The 25,422-nt window shown below is 50.5% G+C and overlaps 1 protein-coding gene across 2 annotated transcripts in view; it reads right to left on the bottom strand.

The window, feature by feature from the left end:
- The window catches only part of LOC142461636 (phospholipid-transporting ATPase IB), a 481,622-nt gene that overhangs the window by 361,638 nt on the left and 94,562 nt on the right, over positions 1-25,422 (bottom strand). For both annotated transcript variants that reach the window (XM_075563588.1, XM_075563587.1), the window contains exons 18-23: positions 22,786-22,835; positions 21,247-21,316; positions 19,424-19,508; positions 17,007-17,146; positions 14,048-14,186; positions 5,077-5,141 (exon numbers count right to left, since the gene is read on the bottom strand). In XM_075563588.1, coding sequence (XP_075419703.1) covers positions 5,077-5,141; positions 14,048-14,186; positions 17,007-17,146; positions 19,424-19,508; positions 21,247-21,316; positions 22,786-22,835 — 549 coding nt within the window. The remainder of the gene's footprint in view (positions 1-5,076; positions 5,142-14,047; positions 14,187-17,006; positions 17,147-19,423; positions 19,509-21,246; positions 21,317-22,785; positions 22,836-25,422) is intronic.

Below are 25,422 nucleotides of genomic sequence, written 5' to 3' on the forward strand. Positions count from 1 at the left end.
TCCTCTCATCACCCAAACAAGGAAGCAAGCCCAGGCCTTACTTCTTAGCCTCTACCCTATCTCTTAATCAATCCTGGGGTCCCATCTAGTCTGGTGGCTTTAACAATATTCTGACTTCTCCCAAGTATCTGTTAGACAGCTCTCGCTAGGTTCATGATCAGACCGACAGACAGGGGGCAGCTGACTCTCGTTGTTGTTGTTGCTGCTGCCACGTTGGCTGTGACAAATGTTGTCTGAGACCACTACTAGAAGGATAGAAACAGACTTTGGAGGTCCGAAAGGACTGGAGGGAAGGACGGGAAGATGAAGGAGAGGACCAGAAGGGTGGCAGGTCTCAACTGACCTGGGGGAAAGGGTCCACAGAGATCCAGATGAGGAGGAGAGAAATCAAGGGAGTAGGAGTCGGGTGGGCTACATTGGGGGAGGGGTTTGATGAACGGTTTGAACTGTGAATGCCGAGCTGATGGTCTGAAATGTGAACCCCCCACCTCATTCACAATGCAAAAAGAATTCAGAAAGAAGCAAAGCGCCAAGGGGCCAGGTAAAGGGCTCTCTTTCTCAGTGAGTAACCCCCTGAAGTTCACACCTCTCTTCTGCTCCCGTTCAGACCCCGGGAGTTTAATCTCAGGGTCAGCCTGATCCACAGGGAGGCTGGGAAGTGCCATCTCCCTGACTTACACGATCCCACGGGGGCTCCGAAGTAGGCTTTCCTCCGTGGTTCCGTGCGGCGGGTGAAGTTTACAGCATCACCGCCACATCCCATCGGTGTGTACACACTGTGATTGCCCGAAGCGTTTCACGATAGGAAGCACACCATTTCCTGGAAGCAAATATATCTTTGCCAATGCATTTTCCTTTTGACTGCTTGTCAAAAATAGGGGTCTTTTGTGTGTTTGGTAAGTTAACAGATGTTAGTGTGGCATGTGTATGCACACAGGTTAGACTGATACTGGTATACTTGTGTCTGCTACTCCAGGCAGAGCACATCCCCCCACCAGATTCATTCAGCTGTGTGTGTCACAACAAATTCTCAAGGTTTCCTATAGGTCTTCCACCTATAGGCACGTTAGTTGTGGTCCTATTGTTTCCTCTACATTCTTTTTGTTATCATTTTATTGGGGCTCTTACAGCTCTTATAACATTCCATACATCAGTTGTATCAAGTGTATTTGCATATACGTTGCCATCATCATTTCCAAAAGATCTTCTACTTGAGCCCCTGGGATAAGCTTCTCCTTTTCCCCCTCCCTCCCCACCCTCCCATCTTCGGGAACCCTTGATCAATTATGTATTGTTATTACTGTCCCATGTCTTACACTGTCCGTTGTCTCCCTTCACCCACATTTCTGTTCTTTGTCCCCTTCTGAGGGCTGTGGGGGTTGTATATCCAAGGTTCTCCCTCCCTCCCCCTTCCCCCACCCAGACCTCAATGGTATGGCACTTTCTGCTATTTACTAACAATTAAGAAACATTAGTGGACATGAGTCATTCAATCGTTACCTATTTTGTCGGTGAAATGCTATCTAGTCTTGGTTTGAGTATTACATAGTTTCAAATGTTGCTGATAAAGTGGTAGACATTTATCATCCCTTCCAGGACTCAGCATTGGAATGATGGCAGTGAGTTTTAGTTTATCCAGGGTTATTAATTTTAAAAATATTTTGTTGGGAATATACATATATATATATATATATATCATCACATTACATCGTTCAACCACATCAAGCAGTATTGCATGATTGCTACCACAATCAGTTTCAAAACATTTTCTTTCTTTTTGAACTCCTTGATATGAGCTCCCCTTTAGGGTTATCAATTTTTAAATGCCGCACTAATTCCGATGGTGTCCTAGTATTACTTTGAGGACTAAGGCGACCTATCCCAATCACTTGATACGCGAGAGAGAGCTGGGCAACGAAGGAAAGCTGAAGAACTGATGTCTGTGAACGATGAAATATCCAGAAGACTGAACAAGTCTGTCTCGGAAGAAGGCACAATGCTCCTTAGAAGTGAGAATGGTGAGCTCCTTAGAAGTAAACAGAAGGGAGACGTCACCGTACATACCTTGAACGTGTTATCAGGAGGGACCAGTCCCTGGAGAAGGCCATCACAGCTAAAACACCGCGTTGTCAAAAAGACGACCTTGAGGAGACAGACTTACACACTGGCTGGGACGATGGCCTCAAACATAGCAACGATCGTGAGTACAGCCACGACCTGACTGTATTTCATTCCATTTTACACACGTAGGGCTGCCGTGAGTCAGAGCAAACTCACTGGCACCTCACAACAAGACAACAGCGTAGTCTCATAGCCAATATGTCTAGAGGAGTCTAATGGCACAGAGGTTTGTTGACCCTCAAAGTCAGCGGCTTGTTCGAAGCCTGGAGCCAGCTCTGCAGGAGGAAGACGGGGCTTTCTACTCCTTTAAAATGCTACAGTCTCAGAAGATCACTGAGTCAGTTCTACCCCATCCTGGAAGAGTTACTATCAGTCAGAAGGGGCTTGCTGGCAGTGAGAGTTTGAGTTTGAATTTGTCACGAGATCATATGTGTTCAGGGCAAGAATCCTGGTTGATGAGAACAGCCTTGTGGGTAATCTGGAGATTTTGTTTGACGCAATGGCCTGCCATGATCATTGAGTCATCCTCATGAAGCAGTCAAAGCGAAGTTCTAGCTGGGAGACGTCACGTGCTCCCACACATCTGGTGTCTGTGCTCACCCTGCTGGTGCTGTCGAGTCACCCACTATTTTACAGCAATTCTTTGAAGCCAGCATCTTGTCCAAGTTGTTTAACCAAATGTAAACATAGGCCATAAACTCATTTACCAACACACATGGGGCAGGCCGAAAGGGAACAAACAAGAGTCCCTCCCTTTTCACTTTTAGAAATGCCCTGCTTGGAAATTCTCTACCTACCTACCCATCTGTTCCTCCCTCACTTATTCTGAAATAAGGCATGGGTGGGTCAGTAGTCATCCACGTGTTATATAATAAAGCTCCGTTTCTCTGTACAATTTTCAACCTTGAAAAAAGTACATAATTTTCTTCCACAACCTAACGATGATGCCCGGGGTACCCACCACCATCATCCTTGTTCCAAAGGCCACTGAAACCAAACCCAAACCCACCGCCATCAAGTCAATGTCAACTCAGAGAAACCCTTTGAGGCAGAGAAGAACTTCCGCCACGGTGTTTCCAAGGCTGTAAATCTACGGGAGCAGGCTGCCTCATCTTTCTCCTGAAGAGTGGGTGGTGGGTTTGAACCCCCACAAACCTTCTGATTGGGCAGCACTGAACTTGTAGCACCCCAGAGCTCCTTTCAAGACCACTGGTCTTGTCTACATTACCAAAAAAAAAAAGAGTTTAATTGTTATTCTGGCAAGAACCAATGTAGGCAAGAGATAAAAACTCAAAACAGAAAGATAAATGTTAATAATATAGGAGGCTGAGAGTCTTAACCTAGACATGGCTCTCAGTCAAGTGACAACGATGGAAGCCACCTTAGGGTCATTGAAGCAAGCTCCTTATTTCTTCCTATTTACAGGAGAAGTAGTAGTTAGGGAAGCCAGACCTAACTTTCCCCACCCTGAGCTATTTCCTTGGTCTCTGTCCTGTTTGCTCCACCACCAGAGCCTTGAATCCACAAAGGCTCCATTTGGGAGAGCAACTATGGATCCATTTTATGTATATCCAAGTTGTTTCTCTTTTATGCAGTACCTACTAAATGGTATTTTTTTAAGAATCGAAATCCTTTAGCCCACTTTAACAAAAATAAATCCCTAGGTCTTGACGTCCACCTTAGGAGTGGTGGCCTCCTCCATTGGCAGACGTGGACATGATGGTGCTGTGTGTCCTCCAGGACAAGAAGCCCTGTGATCTGCTCCTGGCCTTGGCATTGAAGTACGCTGCGGGGGAGAGCTTCTTGGGGCTACAATCTCCCAAGATGAAATGCGGTGTCTTCGGCTCACCTCTTCACAGCGACCATTCACAGGTCACCGGTTACCCTCAGATCAGCTCCCTCTCCTGGTCTCACCACTGGTTTAGAGCACAGGAAATCCTCAGAGGTCTATAAAATACTCAAAACAGTCTGGATGTTGACTTCTTCATGAACTCGTGGTAATTGGGATGTTTCAGAACGAAGTGCCTAAGTACCCTCTTACGATGAAATTCAAACAACTCCCTACAAGTGACCAACATCCTTAGACAGTTTCTCCTGGACAGTAAGTCCTACAGGTCTCTTTATTTACCTACGATGGAGCTATCCATCACTGAAAACCAGCCCAAATCTATAGACACGGAGTCCAATCTGACTTAAAGAGACCCCAGGAATGTTTTAACCATCAGTACCTCAAGGTCTGCAGTTCAGAACCACCAGGCGCTCTTCTGGAGAAAGATGGAGCTTTCTCCTCCCCAAAACAGTGACAGTCTAGACTCAGAGACACACAGGTGCAGTTCCACCCTGCCCTACAGAGTCGCCATGAGTCAGAATTCACTCGATGGCAGGGAGTGGGTTTGGACCTGATGTAAATTGTACTAGATTCCATCCGCACTTCAAATGTAATTACTAAAGTGAAATCAGACTCAAACAAAACCCTCTCGTGTTAAAGGCAGAATCCTAGCTGAGCAAAATAAGGCATCATTAGGAAACAATGCTGTTCAGGTGTTCTTTTGGTAAAGACACTGCTGTAAGACAGACCGACAGACAAACAAACCCATGCCATACAGTCTATTCTGACTCACAGCTACCTATAAGGCAGAGTAGAACTCCCCCTGTGGGTTTCTGAGGCTGGAAATCTTTATAGGCGTAAAAAGCCTCAACTTTTTCATGAGAAGTAGCTGGTGGTTTTGAACTAATGACCTTAAGGCTAGCAGCCCAACTCGTAACCCACGATGCTACCGAGGCACCGTGACATTTGTCTCTTATACAAAACAAACATACATATCTCCACACATTCATACATTAACTTTGCAGTTGTTTTCCAGCAAAAGCACCAATGATCAATCATATTGCAGACAGACAACCAAATAAAGAGTTCATTAGAGATACAGCAAGTATGTCTGCCAAACTACTCACATCCAGAGACTCTTCCTTCAGCAGGATGAGGGCCATGTTCTGGGACACCAGTCGGCAGGAATACCCTAAAAGGGGTTGGGGAGGCAACACATGAGGTTATCACGGCCCTGCCATGGGCGCTTTGTGTTTAGATGCTACCTGAACTCCGCCCCCAAGTTTCCTCCACAGCCCGACCATTGCTAGTTGTAAGCCCTACCCAGGAATTGGGCAGGGCCGGGAGACAGGCCACCAAAAGTAAACTTAAAAGATGATATTTATGCAGCCTGACAACCTGAACAGAACAGCCTGGGGAGGGCAATGCAACTAATGGCTGAAAACATACTCGCTGATTTTCTGTGGATTTCCCTTGGTCCTTCGCAGCCTTGTACACATTACGATAAGCCTTGGATTATCCGACAGCACAGCCAAACTCGTGGAAGCGGGCAAATGCAATCTACCATTGTACCTAATCCAGTACAAACATGTCTACTGCGAGGCCCGGAGCCTCCCTTTGTTTTGAAACCAGTAGGTGGCTCTCACCACAGGCTTCAAAGGGTTGTCGTTGTAATGGGCGGGATTGTTTCTCCTTCCACCTTTCAAAACAAATTCCCATGAAATAAAGTAAATGGGTGCTGTCATTTTGGAAAGTTTGCTTGACAACAAAGTATTCCCAAACCAATCCTTCTCAATGACGCCCAGGGCATCCACTCTCCCATTCAGTTTTCTCTCCATAGGATCACCTTGAAGTTCTCTCTGCTCTCCCTCCTGGTGGATACGTCTGCCGGACCTAAGACATGGTTAAACTCTGCAGTCCACTCAGAGGCAGATGGGCAAAGATAGCTGGTCCCGAGAGGCCTGGAGATTTACAAGGCACCGGGTCTCCTTATAAGTCCCCACTGTAGTAGAGGACGTGGGGGTGGCAAACCCCCAAGACAGAGGTGACCTGTGGAGACTCTAGTCATTCTTTCAAATCACACGACAGCCTCTCACTGGCCCTTGAGAGGGGTGGGATCGATTGTCAGATTTTCACCAAACCCCCCATCTCATTTCACCTCACGGAGAAAAGCCGAGCCAAGAATCTTTCCACCAAGACAACGGGTCCTCACCACCAATTTCCCCTCAACACTTCAAGACAATGGATCAACAAGGGCAGACAAGTGAAACACGTCATCACCAAGTACAATTCCAGCCTGGGATCGAGTATGTGATCTCAAGTCCACTGCCACAGATTCGGTCCTAACTCCGAGCAGCACTTGAGTTTTCAGGTTTCCAGGAAGGCAAAGCTTTCTAGGAATGGGCAGGCCCATCTTTCTCTGGTGGAGCAGCTGGTGGTTTCAAACTGTTGACCTTGCAGTTAGCAGCCCAACGAGGAACCAGCGCACACCACCAGCGCTCCTGCACACAGTGGGGCTGAAACCCTTGACCTTGGTTTCTCGGTGAAATTCGCCAAACACATTCTTCCTGCCCGGACTCTCATAGTCCCCCCCCCCTATTTTCATTTACAAAAGGGGATGTTGCTACTTTAATTCCCCCACCCCCCACCTCCCCGGTGTTGGGCTCAGAGCAAGGCGACAGGGAAGAATCACTGGAGTTAAACTGCCCCTGTGGCTGTCCGGGGCTGTGAATCGTGATGGAAGTAGAAAGCTTTCTTTCTCCCGAGGAACGGCTGGTGGGTTCAGACTGCAGACTTTATGGTTTCGGCCCAGCATGAAGCTCCTCTGACTCGATGGCAGGGCCCTACGCTGCTGTAAGGCCCCTGTCCCCAGGGACTGCCACCATTGACGCAGTTTAGCCCGTCACAAAGCCAGCGTGACAGAAGCAGCAGGATTTGGCTGTCGCTGGTTTTTTTGTGTGTGAACAACAGCTGCAGGCGTGAGCTATAATTTTTTAAACCCTTGCTTGCTGTCTGAGTTTATCTTTTTCAGTGCAAGCAAAATACCATGTGACAAGTGAAGCTGCTGAAAGATTTTATGGGAGAGCGCTTTAAGTCATTTTCTTTCCGTGGCAGTGTGTGTGTATGTGTGTGTGTGTGTGTGTGTGTGTGTGTACGCACGCGTGTGCAGGGGATGTGGGATAAATAACGCTGCGGACACTTCTGAGCCTTTAAACTTGAAGGGGGCTTCAAAAATTAGTGAGAAAATTCCATTATCTTCTCCTTCCATTTTCCCCCTCGAATTCTTGGCAGCTCCTTGCCCCCCTTGTCTGGACAATGAACGGATTCTAGGGGTGCACGGGTTCATCAGCTGGGTGCTTTGCTTTGCTTTGTTTTCAATTAGGAAAATGAAGGGAGACTGCTCAGAGAATGTCGCACAGAACCCTTAACACCGCGACGTAGAGAAGGTGGCGAGCTACTTTATGGCCGGCCAGGTGTGGCGTGCTCGACGGCCCGTGGGTGCGGACGGAATGCGGTGGAACCTTGGAAGAGGGCCAGGTGCGGGATGGGCGCCAAGGTCTAGTACTTTCCTCTCGTGATCCAGCAAGTCCATCATTATGGGGCGACTGACTGAGCAGGAAATCTTGGTGGGAGGAAGGGGAGGGCAGGAATTCCTTTTTTATCTACAGCTGAAATTAACAGAACGCGGTGAGAATGTCTCGTCTCTTACTACCTGTGCAGAACCGACATTCGAAGAAATCCAAATACCCCAGAATCCACGGCACTAAAAACAGAGCCCAGTCTTCAGAAGATGATGTACTTATTCTATGGTAGATGACCCTACCCAACCCACGTCTCCTACATCGCCCGGCCAGGGCTCTGGCTTTTGTGGTCAATTCCAAGCCACGGCGACTCCATGGGACAGAGGAGCACTGACCCCATGGGCTGTCCTCTTTCCTGGGAGGAACCCAGGGGCGGGGGTGGGGGGCACAGTGGTGACATGTTAAGCCGCCATCCAGAAGGTCAGCAGTTTGAAAGCATCAGCTTGCTGCTCCTTGGGATAAAGGTGTGGCTTTCTAGATCCACAGTCTCGGAAACCCACGGGAGTCATTCCACCCTGTGCTACAGGGTCGCTGTGAGTCGGCATCCACTCGATGGTGGCAGAGATTTTGGGGTGTGTTTTTTTTCTTTTGTCTTTAATCTTTCCTGGAGTGCACTGCTGGGTCTTTCTCCCTCGAAGCCTCTGGGTGGGTTTGAACCACCAATCTTTCAGTTAGCAGTCAAGCGCTTCACCATTGTATCCCCAAGGCCCCACTCATACTGTTCAGGACATCTAGGTTTCCCTGGAGCCATTTTTCAGAGGGTCTCAAGGTACTGAGACTTATGAACCAGCCATAGATCCGAGGGTTAGCAGGTGCCGTCGCGCTGAGGCTGACGCGTGGCGGCCTGATGTGCAACCGAACGAAACACTACCTGGTCCTGCACCATCCTCGCAATTGATCTTAGGTTGGGGCTGATGGCTGCACAGATGCTGGGATCAGATCAATCACGTTGCCAAATCAACGCTCATGGAAGCAGCCGTCGAGAGAACAAATGATACATTGCACTGGGTTAAGCTGCTGCACACGACCTCTTTAGAGTGCTGAAAATCAAGGATGTTACTTTGAGGACTAAGGTGCACCTGACCAAGCCATGGTATTTTCAATCTCCTCATATGCTTGTGAGAGTTGGACATTGCATAAGGAAGACCCACGAAGAACCGGTGCATCTGAATAATGCTGCTGGAGAAGACTCTTGAAAGGACCACAGATGGGCAAACGAACACACAAGTCTCTCTTGAAGCAGTGCAGTCAGAGTGCTGCTTAGAGACAAAGATGGCGAGACTCTGTCTCGTGCACTTTGGACGTGTCGTCAGGAGAGACCGGGCCCTGGAGAAGGACATCGTGCTTGGTACCGTAGTGGGGCAGCGAAAAACAGGAGGGCTCCCGACTAGATGGCTGTAGCAATGCAGTCGATCTTAACAGTGACGGTGAGGCTGGCGCAGGGCTAGGCACTGGTCCTTCTGTTATGCATGGGGTGTCCATGAATCAGAATGGACTCAACAGCCTAACAACCACCACTCCCTCCTTTGGGTGAGGAGCCAGGTACTCAATCCCTGCACCACCGGGGCTCCCTCCTTAAAGACAGCAGTCTGGGAAAGCATGCGGGGCGTGAGAGTGAAATAGCCCCCGTCGCAAACAATAACACGTTTGTATTTCAGGATTGGCTTTCAGCCAGGTAGCTTCCGCTGGTGAACATGATCCACTTAGCCAGGTACTGGCAAGCAGCGTCTAACAGCAGGAACAAGCATGAAGTACGTGTGTGACTTCCGGGGGGCAGATGACGTGGGTGCATGGTGGTGAGAGAGGGCACTGCTCTCTTCCAGGTACTGCTCCGTCAGCTTGTTCCACGGTAACCTCTTCAGGGCACATGGACAAAGGGCACAGGGTGGCTCTCAAAACAAAACTCACTGCCATCGAGTCGGCTCCAACTCCCAGAGAACTTACAAGACAGCGTAAAGGTGCCCTGTGGGCTTCCCAGGCTGTAGATCTTTATGGAAGCAGATAGCCTCATCTTGCTCCTTCAGAGTGGCTGGTGGATTTGAACTGCTGGCCTGGCGGTTAGCCATCCAACACATAACCCACTAAGGCACCAGGGTTCCTGATCCGAGGACAGGTACATAGGAAGAGCACTCATTAGTCCAGAAAGAACAATATTCAAGATCTGGGGAAATATCAAAGACCATGACTGCCGTTCTCTTTGCACGTGAGGGGTTACCTGGTTGTGGGGTTGTGTTATTGTTTATTTTTGCTTTGTTTTCCATATTGCTGGAACTGAGCAAAAAGTACCAGGCTCTTCAAAGAGTTTGTGGAAGTACCACCAGCTCCCCAATCCTCTGATTCTACCAACCTTCTGAAGGATTGGAGAGAAGCACCGTCTCTCCAATCCTCTGATTCTACCAACTTTTTGAAGCCCCCTTGTTATAAGGTGACCAGAGTTTAACATTGGCAAAGCGGGACACCATTGATAAAAGTCATATCCTGGCAAAATAGCCACACGGCAGCTGAAAACCATATACCCTAGCTTGTGCATTCTTTCCAAAAATCAGGACTTTTTTAAAACGCCGCGGGACGTGGGACAAATTGTGAAAAATCGGGACTGTCCCACCAAAAGCGGGACGTCTGGTCACCTTACCCTTGCAGCCCTAAGTTTTAGGGAAGTGTAGACGAACCGATGCATTGGAATGATGGTGTTGGCAAAGACGACTGAAAGACCATGGACTGCGTGAACAGCAAAGCAATCGGTCTTGGAAGAAGCCAGCCTGCTCCTTAGAAACAAGGATGGCGAGACTCTGGGTAATTGGAGATGGAATGGGGAGGGTCTCATCTCTGGAAAGGGGCATCATGCTTGGTGAAATGGAGGCTCAGAGCAACGAAGGACGAGCCTAGGGAGACGGATTGGCACAGCGACTGCAGCAATCGGCTCAGATGCACAGAGGCGAGAATGCTGCGGGTCTGGGAGAGGTTTCACTCCAGTGCACTGCGGGACCACGTGAGTCAGAACTGACTCAGTGGCACCTAACAGCAACCTAGCGGTTAGTCTGATGCTATACTGCTGGAAGCAAGGTCGTTGGTATTTCAACTATTAGCAGGATCATCAATGGTGGGCATATTTCTGCAGCGCTTCTAGACTAAGGCGCCCTAGTAAGAAATATGGATCATGACAGAATACTCTGCAATCGAGAAAAAGATCCCCGGTGTTGCCATGGAATGAGCATTAGGCTGCTAACTGCAAAGTCGGCGGTTCAAAATCACTAGTCGCTCTGCAGGAGCAAAATGAGGCTGTCCGCTTCCTTAAAGATCTACAAGCTCAGAAACCTAACAGAGCAGTTCTACTCCGTCCTACTAGGGTGTTATGAGTCAGAATTGCCTGGATGGCAGTGGGTTGGGTTGGGTTGGGTTGGGTTGGGTCTACAGTGCTGGTTCTGCCGAGAGGGGAGCCCCTAGGTTGGAGAGCAGTGGACCCCAGCATGCCAGTGATCGGGAGGACGGCATGGAACAGGAACTCTGTTCTGTTGTCCATGGGATTGCCAGGGCTCAGAATTAACAGGATGGCAACTGAGAACAACAATTTCAGGTAGTCAGTGCAGTCATCTTGAGAACCACAAGGTCGTAGTTTGAAACCAGTAGCGACTCCACAAGAGAAAGACGTGACTTTCTGCTCAGTGAACAAAGGAATGAAATAACTCTTGCGATCAGACAGGCAGCGTTGTAAAGTCGGTTGTGGCAGGTGTGTTGTGGTTGCTGGTAGGTGCCATCGACTCAGGTGCGACCCACAGTGACCCAGTGCACACCGTTGACCCTATGCAGAAGGAAATAATAGTGCACTCCCTGCGCCGGCCTCACCGCCATTCCCATGCCTGAGCCCATTCATGCAGCCACTGTGTAACCCATCTCATTAAGGACCTTCCTCTTTTTCGCCACCCCTCCACTTGACCAGTCCTTCTCCAGGGGCTGGTCTTTCCTGGCAATTTGTCCAACGTATGGAAGAAGTCTTGCCATCCTTGCCTCTCAGGAGCACTCTGGCCTTCCTTCTTCTAATACGGATCAGTCTGTCCTTCTAGCAGCCCATGGTACTTTCAACATCCTTCTCCGGCACCACAAGTGAAACGCGGTGGCTCTTCTTCCATCGTCCTTAACCAGGACCCAACTTCCACATGCATACGAGGCGATTGAAAATACCACGGGCTAGGCCAGGCACATCTTAGTCCTCAAATAGCATCCTTTCTTTCAGCAATTTAAAGATGTCTTGTGCAGTATCATTACCCGATGCAGTATGTCTCGTGATCTCATGACTGCTGCTTCCATGAGCACTGATTGTGGATCCAGGTAAGGCAAAATCCTTGACAATTCAACTTCATCTCCTTTTATCATGATGCCATCGATTGGTCCAGCTGTGAGGATTTGGGTCTTTGTTACACTGAGTTGTAATCCAGACGGAAGGCTACAATCCTGGCTGATCTTCATCGGCAAGGGCTTCAATTCCTCCTCACTTTCAGCAAGCAACGTGTGTCATCTGCATACTGCAGCTTGTTAACAAGCCTTCCTCCAACCCCGGTGTCCCATTCTTCTTCCTATATTCCAGCTTCTCTGGTCATTTGCTCAACGTACAAATTGAACAAGTGTGGTGAGAGGATACAAGCCTGACTCACACCTTTCACGCCTGACTGTAAACCGTACAGTATCCCACCGCTCTGTTAGCATAACTGTCTCTTGATCCGTGTGCACGTTCCGAATGAGCACAGCGTTCTGGAATACCCATTCTTCTCAGGGGCGTCCACAGTTCGTAATGGCCCACCCAGCTGAAGGCCTTTGCACAGTCAAGGAAACACAAGTAAGCATCCTGCAGGTATTCCCTGCTGCGAGTCAAGATCCATCTGACTTCAGCATCCATGTCCTCTTCTGAATTGGGCCTGAACTTCTGGCAGTTCCCTATCAGTGTCCTGCTGCACCATTTGTCTGTCAGTCCGTCACACTGTGGTGGCTTGGGTGCTGCTGTTACGTTGGAAGCTATGTGACTGGTATTTCAAATGCCAGCCGCGTCATCCAAAGGGAACAGGCTTCAGCAGAGCTTCCAGACTCTCCCATGCGTGGTCACCAACTAGGAAGCTCATCTGAGCGAAAAAAAAGGAAGGCCCTCGCCCAGATGGCTGGACACAGTGGCTACCACAATGGACTCAAGCATGGGAACAATGGTGAGGGTGGTGCAGAACCAGGCAGTATTTTGTTCTGTTATGCGAAAAGTCACTGTGTTAGTCCGGGTAGACTAGAGACATAAATCCAGGGAACTTTATATACAAGAGCAGTTGAATATTGAGAAAGCATCCCAGCCCAGTCCAGGTCAAGTCCATAAGTCCGATATTAGACCATATGTCTGATACCAATCTATAAAGTCCTCTTCAGGCTCACAAAACACATTCAATGATGCTGAATGCAGGAAGATCACAGGCCAGTGGGTGGGAAGTCTTGTGGATCCAGTGGCAGTGGAAGCATCTCAGCACTGTCAGGGGTCTCCACATGGCTCCTCCGGATCCAGAGCTCTGGCTACATCAGTGTAGCTCCATCAGACTCATCATCCATAATATCCCCCAAGGGGTGAGCCTGTGTCCAGCCTCCAGCAAGCTATTTCTCTCCTTACCCCTCCAAATGAGGTCATCAAGCTGCAACCGTATTGACAGACTAAAACACACCCCTTCCCTCTTAATCATCTCAAGTTGACACCAGATGATGTAACCACCACAATCACTCTGGGTCTGAACCGACAGGGTGACACCCAAGCACAGCATGAGGCAGAATCTCCTCAATGATGTGGGTTTCTACAGCTGGAACTGCATTAGAACCAGAGGGATACAAAGACGAAGACACAGGGGTAATATATGGGACTGGTCACAGTGTGAAGAGGTGTGCTACCCTCTCATGCACGAACACCAACCACGAAGTTCCTCTGAGCCTTACTGGCCTCCCCACTCAGCCCTGATAGGGTTACATCACGTCCCCTGAGGCTTAGGTGGCACTGGGCTCCCAGGTGGTCTGATCAGCCCCTACTCATTAGCCTCAGGTGTTGGCATAGGCTGAAAGGACCGAGATCGAAGGCCAAATGGCTTCATGAGGGGTGATTCCACACTCACAGAAATCCTTTCCAGAAATGTCTATTTTGTCTAACTCCAGTGGACAATAAGCCAGAGGGCTGGCATTGGCTACAACTGGGGTGTCTGAAAGAACTCTCCCAAACAAGGGCTGTATGGAGAGGCAGCACGGTTGACTTAAATTGATAAAATATCCCAGGGAGACGATGCAGGGAGACACAGGGTCCCTTAACCAGGGAGGTCCTCGGAGGTGTCCAGGCGGCAGACGGAATCACTCCTGCGGTTTCCGTGAATTCTGCTTTGCCTGATGACTGAAGAGTTCTATGAAGTGTCTTTGCCGATGTGCCCAAGGGACCGTCATTCAGGGCCTTCCCCAACATGTAAACGACATAGGACACAACCGGCCCCGGGAGGTTCTGTTTGAGGTCGCTCACCTATATTGATGGCGGTCTCCTGCTTGTCCCCTGTCAGCACCCATATTTTAATTTCTGCCTTCAGCAGAGTGGCGATGGTTTCCGGGACGCCTGCCTGGAGGCGGTCTTCGATGGCCGTCGCTCCGAGTAGCAGCAGGTTCTAGGTGGGGAAGAAGGCGGGAGGTTAGGTGAACAGAGGCACACCTGAGCGCAGCCTGCATCACAAAACTCCGACCGAAAAACCAAAACAATAATAAAGTCGGTCAGAAACCCTCTGGGAAGTTATCTTATTTCCTCTACAGCATCGGTCCCCACACATACCTGGCCTATTTCTCCCTTTATGGGGTGGGGGTGGGGGTGACTCAACACCCACTAGCCCTGAAACGCATTTGCCATCATGCCGGATATCGAGCAGGCACCTGCATTGGCAGCCCCCCTGGACCATTCCAGCGACCCCCCACGGGTGGTGTTTCCCACTTTGGGAAATACTCTACATGAATCCTTCTGATGTGAGATGATTCATGCTATCGATTGGACATGCAATAGGAGAGCTGGGTCCCTGGAGACGGACGTCATGCTTGTTACAGGGGAGGGTCAGTGAAAACAGAGAAAGACTGGCAAGAAGGTGGACTGATCCGGTGGCTGCCGCCATGGGCTCAGACATAACCAGGACTGTGCGGCTGGCACCGGACGGGGCAGTGTTTCCTTCTGTTGAAAGCTGGGTTGCTGTGAGTCACAGCCAACTTCATGGCACCCAACAAAGACAGCCAGGATAACTGCAAGTATGGTGTTTCAAAAACGCTTCAAGAAGTCAGGGCCACGGAAGGTACAGAGTCAACCAGGCGTGTCATTCATCTCCTAGGGTGCAGGCATGGTCAACTTGAAATAGAACAGGAGTCGCTGGGCAGCGCAGTAACAGCACAGCAAGTTACTCCAAGGACACTGACGACACGCCAGCCTTCCACTCACGTCCTGCCAAGGATTATCGAATGATTAAGCTACGGAAACATTATTTCTATTGGATGCACTTATCTATCAGATCAGAGTCGAAATATTAAAAACTTTAACTGCTAGAGAGGAAAACATCATAGGAGCTGTAACACTCACCATGGCTGGCCTGTAAAAGGCCGTAGGCCAGGTCTGTGGCCACACTCAACATGGGTGTGGATGTGCAGCGCCGGGCTGCAGGCTGGGACATTCTGATCTGCCTACGGAGGAGCCCTGCTAACAATGACCAGTCTCCCCTCATGTTCATCCAGGCAAACAAACTACCGAAAAGCCCTCTAATTCATAAGGCAGCCACCTGTCTGCCGCTGGCCGGGCAAGTCACCTATTTTGTACACCTGCTGCTCACTGTTCCACCTGGTTAGGCTCCAAAAGTCCAAAGGTTCTTGTGTCAATTTCAAGGGTATGGGAAAATGGAGGGTGATCGCAACAGATGACAAAAACTGGAAGACGATCACATCATTACATAACGGCCAAACCACTGCGAGCGACGGCGCAGTCGAGTTGACACATAGCCTTCACCGGCATTAACTCAGACCTCAGCCTTCATTACTATCAGACACACGCCATCAATGCGCACAACTATCAGAGAGGAGATGGTTTCTAAGATGGTCGTAGAGTGAAAGGTCAGCTAAAGAGATGGTCGGAAGTAAGGAGGAGGGGGAGCTGGAGCCATTTGTCTTCTGACCATCGCGTAATGTGCTCCTTCCGGCAATGTACGGCCCAACACAGGGACACTAGAGAACCAAAATGGAGTGGGGGTGGGGGTGGGGGGTCACTGATGACTTCAGAGATTGAAAAACCTGCAAGCCATGGCGTCTGACACGAAGTAGAAAAAGTTAACATCTGGCTCCCCAGGGGGAAGGGACTCCAAGAGTCGAAAGCTGCCCGGTTCCTTGGGAGACACTGACGTGAAGAAAGAAATCCAAGAAGACCACAGAAGTAACGAGTAACAGAATAAAATTCTGTTGTTAAAAGAAAATGCTAAAAAAAATTTTTTAATAAAATGCTAGATTTTTTACGTTTACTAAACAGATCAATAAAATAATAATGTAGGTCTAAGTTAAGCATGCTCTAAGAGAGCAATGTTTTGTGAAGAAAATATAAAAATATATATACTTTTAAAAACACTTCCATTGTCTCTTCAACACCATAGTTTTCAGGGAGCACTGTGGGTCTGAATGTTCCCAGCAGGCAGATGAAATCACTGGTCTGATTTCAGGAACTCTGCTTTGCCAGATGAACGAAGAGTTCTGTGAACCGTCTTTTGTCCGTACATCCGAGGGACCTTCAGCGCATCCTCCAGACACGTTAAAAATAGTTATTCCGCTAACCGCAAGTTTAAAAAAAGCTCAGTACGTACACAGGGGCTTAAAAACGCTTGCAGGAAATGGACAGAAAAGACAACGGGCAGCATTTTGCCACAAGCTCGACGAAGCCCCTTCACATGTGCCACGCCTGGCCCTCCGAACAACATGCCAATTCCAGGTCTGAGTAACTGGTGAGCGCCTCACCTAGAACCATCTGGGCAAGGACCAGGAAGTCGGTGGCATGGCTTTTAGCCACACACTCCTCACTCACTGCCACCAGAGTCCATCCCAGCTGAGAGCCACCGTACAGGTTAAGGCAGACCTGCCCCTCTGGGTTTCTGTGACAAACCCTTTCTGGAAGCAGAATGCCTCATCTTTCTCCCATGGAGTGGCTGGGGGTTTCAAACTGCTGACCTAGCAGTTAGCAGCCCAACGCATAACCACTATGCCACCAAGACTCCTTAGGATATCATGCGTGCTTAACTAGCTGAGGGAATCAAAATCCCAATGTTTCTCAGACAAAGGAATGAAGCCCAGTGGCTGATTAAGAAGCTAGCTAGAAGACAAACTCCTTCTGTAGCCAGCGGATGCTCAGGGGAATGCCTTCTGCAGGAGGCGGCAGGCCTTCCGTAGGGCTAATGAAGAACATCGCCGGCCTCGTGTACCTTTTCGATGATCTCATAGCACGCCTCCAGCCGCTGAGCCCTGTCTTTCAAGATGGTACTGGCTTCTTGGTAGACTTTCAGCCACTCCTCGTAATCGTTCTCGGAGAGGTCGACGTACGCCAGGCAGAGCGTCCGCAAACCTGTAATCAGCCAAGAGAGACCGGGCAGTGCCACTGAGGAGCGTATCTCCCGTGGAAACCCCCTAGCTCCAGTCCGCACGGGAGGGTTCAGACTCATCAAGGCGACCCCTGCTTGAAGGTGCCTTTAAAACAACTTTCACCCCTCTGAAAAAGAAAATTCATGCACTGCCTTCTGGAAGATTCTGACTCATAGTCACCCGAGAGGACAGAGCAGAACTGCCCCGGGGGTGGTGATCTTTATGGGGACAGAGACTCTCATCTGTCCCCCATGCCCTCACCCCAAGAGTGGCTCGTGGGTTTGAACTGCCGACCTTGGGTAAGCAGCCCAATATGTAATCATTAAGCCGCCAGGGCTCCTTCCTGCCACCTAAAAAAAGACTTTAAATAAATTACTGTAGTCTCTGGATAGAGCCCCACTGGTGTGTGCGCTGGACTAATCGTTGGGCTGCTAACTGGAAGGCCAGTGGCTCAAACCCACCAGCGACTCCAAGCGAGAAAGATGAGGCTGGCTGCTTCCATACATATTTTAACTCTGGAAATCCTGTGGGGCTGTGAATGGGAATCAACTCCGTACATCTTTTTGGTTTCCTGTGGATTCCTGAGGAGCCCTCCTGGCATAGTGGTAACATGTTGGGCTTAGATCCTCATGGTCAGCAGTTCAAAACCACCAGGTGCTCCACGGGAGAAAGATGGTGCTTCCTTCTCGCAAAGAGGGGCATGTCTACCCTTCCCAAAGGGTCTATAGGAGCTGGCATCAACTCGGTAACAGTTTAGTCTAGTGGTTCTGCTTGTTTGTTTGTTTGGGGGGGGGGTCAATCTGGTGATAAGATGAGTTAAACATCAGGTTGTTAACCGAGCGATTGGAGGATGGAACCCACCAGTCACTCCGTGGGAGAGAGGCAAAGCTATTTTATTTCCAAAAGAGTTCGTCTTAGAAACCATGGAGCAATTCTAGGGGCTCGTAGAGGGCCTCCAGGTGTCAGGATCACCTTGAAAGCAGCAGGTTTGACTTTTGAGGTTTGGGTGCTGTATTATAGTACGTTAAACCTCTGCTTTACACGTACACAGAGAGTGAATTAAGCACTGGGCTGCCAATCACAAGATCAGCGGTTCAAACCCACCAGATGCTCCACTGGGGAAAGATGAGGTCGTTGGTTCCCGTACAGATTCACAGAGGGACCGTATGGGGCAGATCTGCCCTGTCCTACAGGATCGCTCCAAGTCAGACTTGAGTCTGTGGCAGTGGGCTTGGTCTGTCCCTATCTGGATGGGCTCCGTCCACGGGTGCTGATGCGACAGATGGGTCTCAGCAGCAGAAGATGCAGGAAGTCTGTGCTGAGGCAGCCCGGAAAAGCCCGGGGTGCTCTCCTCACCCGGAGGATGCACACTTCCAAGCAGCCTGAGGGAGCGCACCGAGCAAGGCTCTGGCTGTGACCACATTCGCCAGCAGGGCCACTTGACCTCACGGTGTCTAAAAGCCTTTCCAAAGACTCCCTTTCTGCTCACTGTGGGCTCCCCACGCCATCCTGTCCTTAGACCAACTGCAAGCTCTGGGCCACAGAGCTCAACGGCATGGGTGGGGCAGGGAAGCGACCATGACTTTTTGGTTCCCAGTGAGGTGCTTAACCACTGCACCACCAGGGCTCCTGTGAACACCCTCAGTCACCCACCACTATCGAGTCCATGCTGACTCACAGGGACCCTATGGCACAGGGCAGAGCTGCCCCTGCCGGTTTCTGAGCCTGTCACTCTTCCTGGGAGTCTACTCGCTCTTTTTCAATGGGAGCCTCATCTTTCCACCTCGGAGGTGGTTGGTGGTTTCAAACTGTTGACCTATGAGTTAACAGCCCACCACCTAGCCCACTATGCCACCAGGACTCTCTTGATTTCAATCTCACAGGACTCTCCTGATTTCAATCTCACAAAGTCTTACAGCCGCCGGTAGGTCGAGGGACAACTTTTAGCAGCCAGGCCAGAAGTCACCTGGTATCAATGCATGTCAGTGAAATGAAGTAAAATAACAACAAAACAAAAAGCCCACCATCTAGTTGATTCTGACTCTCAGAGACCCTGTACTGAAGCTGTAAATTCTTCACAGGAGCAGACAGCCTCACCTGTCTCCCTCGAAGCACCTGTGGATTTTCACAGGCAGCACCCAGACTTGCAATGCCCAGTCCAGCGCCCCGCCGGGACTGGTTGGCAGCAGTGAAGAGCGCTTGAAAAGACAACATGAACGGGCCCAAACGATACAGGACAATGTTTCCAACGGCGGCTTACCTTCTGTGGCAAAATACTCCAGATGACACAGTGTCTCCTCCATGTACTTTGAATCCCTTGAAAGTCTCTCAAAAATTACGTTATCCTGTAACACAGGGAAACACGGGGACGAGCGAGGCTTCAGTGACTGCCCCAGGAAGCGCCCGCAGTGTGGTTCTGTGCCACGGGTGTGTTTGGTGTACGTGTAGGAGGCGACTTGGGTGGGCACGTCGAAATGGATTGCCTTGCTGGGTTCAATCATGGGCTTGACAAGCCCGTCCCCTCGTTGCCGACGTGCCCACCCAAACCCAGATTTGCCACGTGCCTTCAAACCCAGGCTCACGCATGTTGGGTAAACTACAGACGTGAAGGGCAGGGCTCATCACACACCCCAATCTGCAAGACCCACAGCACAGTGTGCAGTATCTTTCGGAAGCGCCAGAAGGAATTGCTTGCACATCCCGAAGAATTCTAGCACAACCTCATTTTCTGGCCAGGAAGGTCTTTAGGTTCTGAGCCCCGGCCCGCCGAGAAACACCAGCGAAGTGCAACTCATCGCTGGGGGACCACCCATGACCAGCATTTGGGGTTGGGGACAGACTGTCACCCATCATCGAGCAAATAAGTGAGTACGGAATAGAGAACTGAACTTGACCCAGAGGACGTGATCTTTGGCCTCGGTTCCTGAAAGAGAATCTCCGTACCCTTGGCATCTGCCGTGCCTGAGTGAAGAGTCTGTGAAGAGTCTGTGAGGAGATTCCCAGACAGGTGAGTGGGGTGGGAGTCAGCTCTGCCAGAATGGTTCACCCCAGGGGGGGGGCGGGGGGCGGGAAGGAACATGGTTCCAACAAGCATGCCTTCCGCCCTGAGGCTCCAGTAAAGACTCTGGACGCGGGAGCTCCGGGAGCTTCCTGGTTGGTCACAGATAATGGTGGATGAGAGCCCCACTAGAAGCCGTGTGGGGAGAGAAGCCAAGGCATGAATTCTTCCCCGCATCCCAACACAGGACGCAGCAGTGAAGCCGGAAGGCAAAGTTCACTACTCCAAGAGGCCGCTGCGTCTGGAACTGACGGTCGGCGGCACCTAAGCTTCTCCCTGTCCTGTTCACCATGCTGGCTGAAACACCATTGTCTTCCGCTTTATGGCCAGTCCGGAGCCCCCCTGAAGCCTCGAGACAACAGTCAGAGACTCCTAAGGACACAGAGAGAAGCCGGACACGCAGCCTTGCTCAGAGGTCACCAGGATAAATGTGACCGGACGTCACGACACGGCAGAGCCCGAAAGCACACTCATGGCCACTGAGCCTGTTCCATCACTTCGAGGCCCAGTCGGGCAGAGGAGCACTGCCCCATGGGGTTTCCCCAGAAGCAGAGAGCCTCGTTTTTGCCACATGCACCGGCTTGTGGATTCGAACTGCTGCCCTATTGGCTAGCAGCGGAGCAGTTCATCACTGTGTCACTAAAAAGGTTCAGGGGGGTGAAAAAAAGGTGGATCGGCAAATGTGAGGCCTATAGCTTCATACCCATCTAAAATTTTAAATGGAAAGCAAGCGAGTGGTGACGGACAGCAGAAAGTTGAGGCTTTCGGAACCCTGAAAGTGTTACCACCTTGGAGACCCACGGGGGCAGTTCTAGCCTGTCTTGGGAGTCGGCCTGGTCTCGGTGCCCGTGAGTCTGGGAATACCGCGTGTGTAGCGGTGATGAGCACCATCACACCTGCAGGAAGGTTGTTCAATGGCGGCTGTCTTCTGGGTAGACAGAGCTCTGTATTTCCCACTTCTTTTCTTTTTAAAAAAAATTCACAAAACAAGCCACTGCCACGCAAGACACTCCTCCGATACTTACAGCCCCCTTACAGTAGAGCCGAAGCTGTCCTGCAGGGGTGCGGACGATCACAGACATTCTTTTTCTGTCGCTGTTAAGAGGGAAAATGGCACAAGCCGTGTCAGAGGGTGGATCAATCAAAGCCACGGGTGCCTTGGCCGGTCCGGAACTGGCCAAGGTCTGCTCCCTCCCCCGCTACTTCCCTCCTGTTACAACTGGGATCAAAGGGCTCCTCCTCTGTCTGCATGGATTTCCCAAGGAACTGCATCCCAGCCAAGTGTTTCCCCACATTGTGGGTGCCGCCCCCTGGGGCCAGTGCTGGACTGACCCAGGGGAGCTGCCGAAGCAGATGGTTCCAGTACAACCCTTTTTCATTCCCAGGGAAGGGGGTGTTGGGGTCATTTCTTGCTTTTCCTGAAAGGGGGGATTGGGTCAGATAAATTTGGTAACCTATGACCTTGCCCTTTCCCTCCTGTGGCAATTCCACAGCACAAATGTTAGCAGAAGGAGGGATCCGGAAGAGGAAGCTGAGCATCGACTCTGTGCTGTACAAGGGACGCTGTACCCCAGCAGTGCTCAGATGGGGCCAGGGGCCGGCCAGTGTGAGACCAGGAAACACCCGCAAGAGTGAGACCTTTGCCCGCCTACCCCATGTCTGCAGCTGCGGGCCCTGCAGCCCAGCCCAGGCTCGGGAAGCTAAGGAGCAGGGCGGCCATGGAGGGTCAGGAGCACTGAAGGAGGAGGGCAGAGAGCGCCAACTGGCCCCCCGACACCAGCTCTACTCCAGCCCACGAGTTCCGGGGAGGAGAGGGTTTAGGGGGACACATTTCTTAGAGTGACTATCACATACTGTATGTGATCATACCACACAGTCATGCCAGGCCTCTGAAGTGTGTGTGTGTGTGAGTGTGTGTGTGTGTGTGTGTGGTGTATGTGTGTGAGTGTGTGTATGTGCGTGTGTGTCTGTGTGTGAGTGTGTGTGTGACTGTGTGTCTGAGAGTGTGTGTGTGAGTGTGTGTTTGTGTCTGTGTGTGTCTGTGTGTGTGAGTGTGTGTGAGTGTGTGTGTGTGTGCACGTGTGTGTATGTGTGTGGAGTTCACTTGGCAGGAGGGTGCTGAATGATTTTTTCGGTTTCTTGAAAAGGGTCAGTACACCAAATCAACGGGGCAATCTGTAATGGCCATGAGGCAGCCCTGGTGACGTAGTGGGTTACATACTGGGTCGTTGACCGCAAAATCAGCCATGTGAAACCACCAGCCGACCCGATGGAGCCTGTCTGCTCCCAGAGAGACTGATAGTCTCAGAAACTCGGAGGGTCAGGTCTACCGGGTCCTGTAAGGTCACTGTGAATCAGAATCGACTCCACCTGAGGCAGTTTGGTTTTCTGGGTTACAGCTGCCACTTACTAGGAAAAGCCCATCTAAATGCTCTGTGCCGTTGCTGCTTCTTGGCATTGAACTGGCGGTAACTGTGCAAGGGTCTCGTGTGTGTGTGTGTGTGTGTGTGTGTGTGTGTGTGTGTGTGTGTGTGTGTTTTCAAGCTCAACACAGGGAAACGTACCTTGAAAACTCCAGGACGTTGAGGATTCCAAATGTTTGCTCCTGACCCATCTTAAAGAAGAAAAACATACTCTTACCTCAAAGTGCAAACATAGACTGTCTTAAACCCCAAAAACACTTTCTCTTTCCAATCAAACTCTCTCCCTCATGCCTTGCCGGCCATCACAAGTCCAGTGTGGCGCTCGCCCCCTCTGCTGGTGGAAAGCAGCATTGCAGGCAGTATCGGCGTCCCGCTACCTGACTGGTTCTCCTGGGAGGACAACAGCCAAGCTGCACACTCCCACAGAAGCTTGTCAGGACAGTGGGCTGCTTATGCTTCCGAACCCAGGATTTTACAGTTTTAGGAAGGTGTATGCATAGATTGTATACCGTAGCATTCCCACTTGGCCCTGAGTCGACACCACACAACACAGTAATCATCTGCAGCAGAGTATGGGCGCATTCACACCACCTGGGATGCACACAGACCATAACTTATCTCAGACCGACTTTCACTAGGTTTTGTCACAAATGACATGGCCGCCATGTTTGGGACAACTCTCGTGGAGCCTACAGCTTTGAACTTGCCAGAGAACGATGGGGAGTCTGCATCAGCTTGCAGGGCCGTGATGCAAATGTGCATTTTCTTCTTCCCGCTCGTTCAGGGGAGCACACCAGCACCTAATGTAGCCCCGTCCCAGACTATGAACGTGCCATTTTCAAACGTGTCGTAGCCCGATCTGCTCTCGAGCTCCTGACCACGCCACAGTGGGGAAAGACGGCTTGGAGGCCAATACATGTGAATTCAAAACCAGTTTCTGCCACCCAGAATGTGACTTGCTTACCAGTCTGAGAAAAGCAATTCCCACTCACCGTGGCCCTGGAAAACTCGCCTCCCCCCCGCCCCCAATAGGGTCTCCAAGGTGGTAAATTGTTACAGAAGCAGACTGCCTCATCTTTGTCCCATGGCGTGGGTTTGAACCAGCAATCTTGTAGTAGGAAGCCCAAGTACATGGGGGTCACATTTTCTAGGTGCCTTAGAGTCAGGCCCATGCCAGAGCGACCCTGTGCGTGACAGAACAAGACACTGCCCGGTCCTGGGCCATCCTCACAATTGTCCCCATGCTTGCGCCCATTGATGCAGCCACGGTGTCAATCCGTGTCCCTGAGGGCCTTCCTCTTCCTCCCTGTCCCTCACTTTACCCCACGTGACGTCCCTCTCCAGGGATGAGGCTCCCCTGAAATCTGGCCGTCCTTGCCTCTAAGGAGCACTCTGGCCGACTGCTTCCAAGACAGACCTGTGTGTCCCTTTAGCAGTCCAGGGTACTGTCAATTCAAACGCATCCTTTTTCTCCGGACTTCCTTATTCACCGTCCAACTGTCACGTGCATTTGAGCCTACGGGAAACATCGTGGAAATCTCAGGTGCACCTTAGTGCTCCCAAAAGAAGACCTGAGACCTTCCAGAAAGTTATCTTGGGGGTGCCCCTGCCAGGTTCACTAGCCCCCAGCAGCAGGTGACAATATGGGTCGCCTCCCAAGGCCCCTGTGCTGGCACCACTGGAAAAGCAGAAGCAGCCTTCCTTCCCGGTGTGCTGCCTGAGGCTGGCCTGAGGACAGCGGGGACCCAGAGCATCTATACTCCTGCAGGGAAAGGGCAAAGTGTCCTCAACAGAAGGTGTGGCTGTGGACCTGGTTTCAGAAAAGGTTCCACGAAGGAAGTCCTACCTTCCATGATCCCGCTTTCAATCAGTGCACATAGTGTGGTAGTTACACAATTTCACGTCCACTTGATAGAAGAATGAAGGGGTGGACTCTAGCCTGTCAATCAGCTCACAGCCTGATGATCCCTCCTTGTGGGCGTGGCCTTCTCATGAGGATTCTGGGAACTTTGTCTCTTTTGATTCTGCCATCAGAAGAGGCGGGTCTCTGTCTCTCTCTGTCTCTCTGTCTCTGTCTCTGTCTCTCTCTCTCTCTCTCTCTCTCTCTCTCTCTCTCTCTCTCTGTCTCTCTCTCTCTCTCTCTCTCTCTCCACATTCCTGTTGACAAGCCACCTGGAGCCAAGCTAATGGTAGCCAGAGCCCTGGAGATGCTTCCATGACCAGTAGATTCACAAGACTTTCCACCCACTAGCCTGTGATCTTTCTGCATTCAGCATCATTGCATGTGCTGCGTGAGTCTGAAGAGGAATTTATGAACTAGTATCAGACTTCTAGGCTAATATCAGACTTATGGACTTGATCTGGACAGGGCTGGGATGTGTTAATATACAACTTCTCTTTTATCTAAAGCTCTCTTTTACACACTGGAGTCTCTCTGGATTTGTTTCTCTAGTCAATCCGGTCTCGCACACCTCTGTGCACTTAAATAAATTAAAAAGTACAACCGGAACTCAATTCTCCATAAGAAAAGACGCTTAACATGGCAGGAAATGGACACATTGGGTTTTGTGCACAAGGCAAAGGAAGAACTACTAGCCAGCGAGACTGGAACCCAAACTCCAAACGCCACACTCACTGCCATCGAGTCGACTGCGACCGCAGCATTGGCCCTGTGAGTTTCTGAGGCTGCGGCTCTTTACGGGAAGCCTCGTCTTTCTCCTGCAAAGCAGCCGGTGCTTTCGAACATCTCACCTTGCAGATGCCAGCCCAAAGCGTAAC

Source organism: Tenrec ecaudatus, chromosome 11 (assembly GCF_050624435.1).
Source record: "Tenrec ecaudatus isolate mTenEca1 chromosome 11, mTenEca1.hap1, whole genome shotgun sequence".
In the NCBI taxonomy this organism is placed as follows: domain Eukaryota; kingdom Metazoa; phylum Chordata; class Mammalia; order Afrosoricida; family Tenrecidae; genus Tenrec; species Tenrec ecaudatus.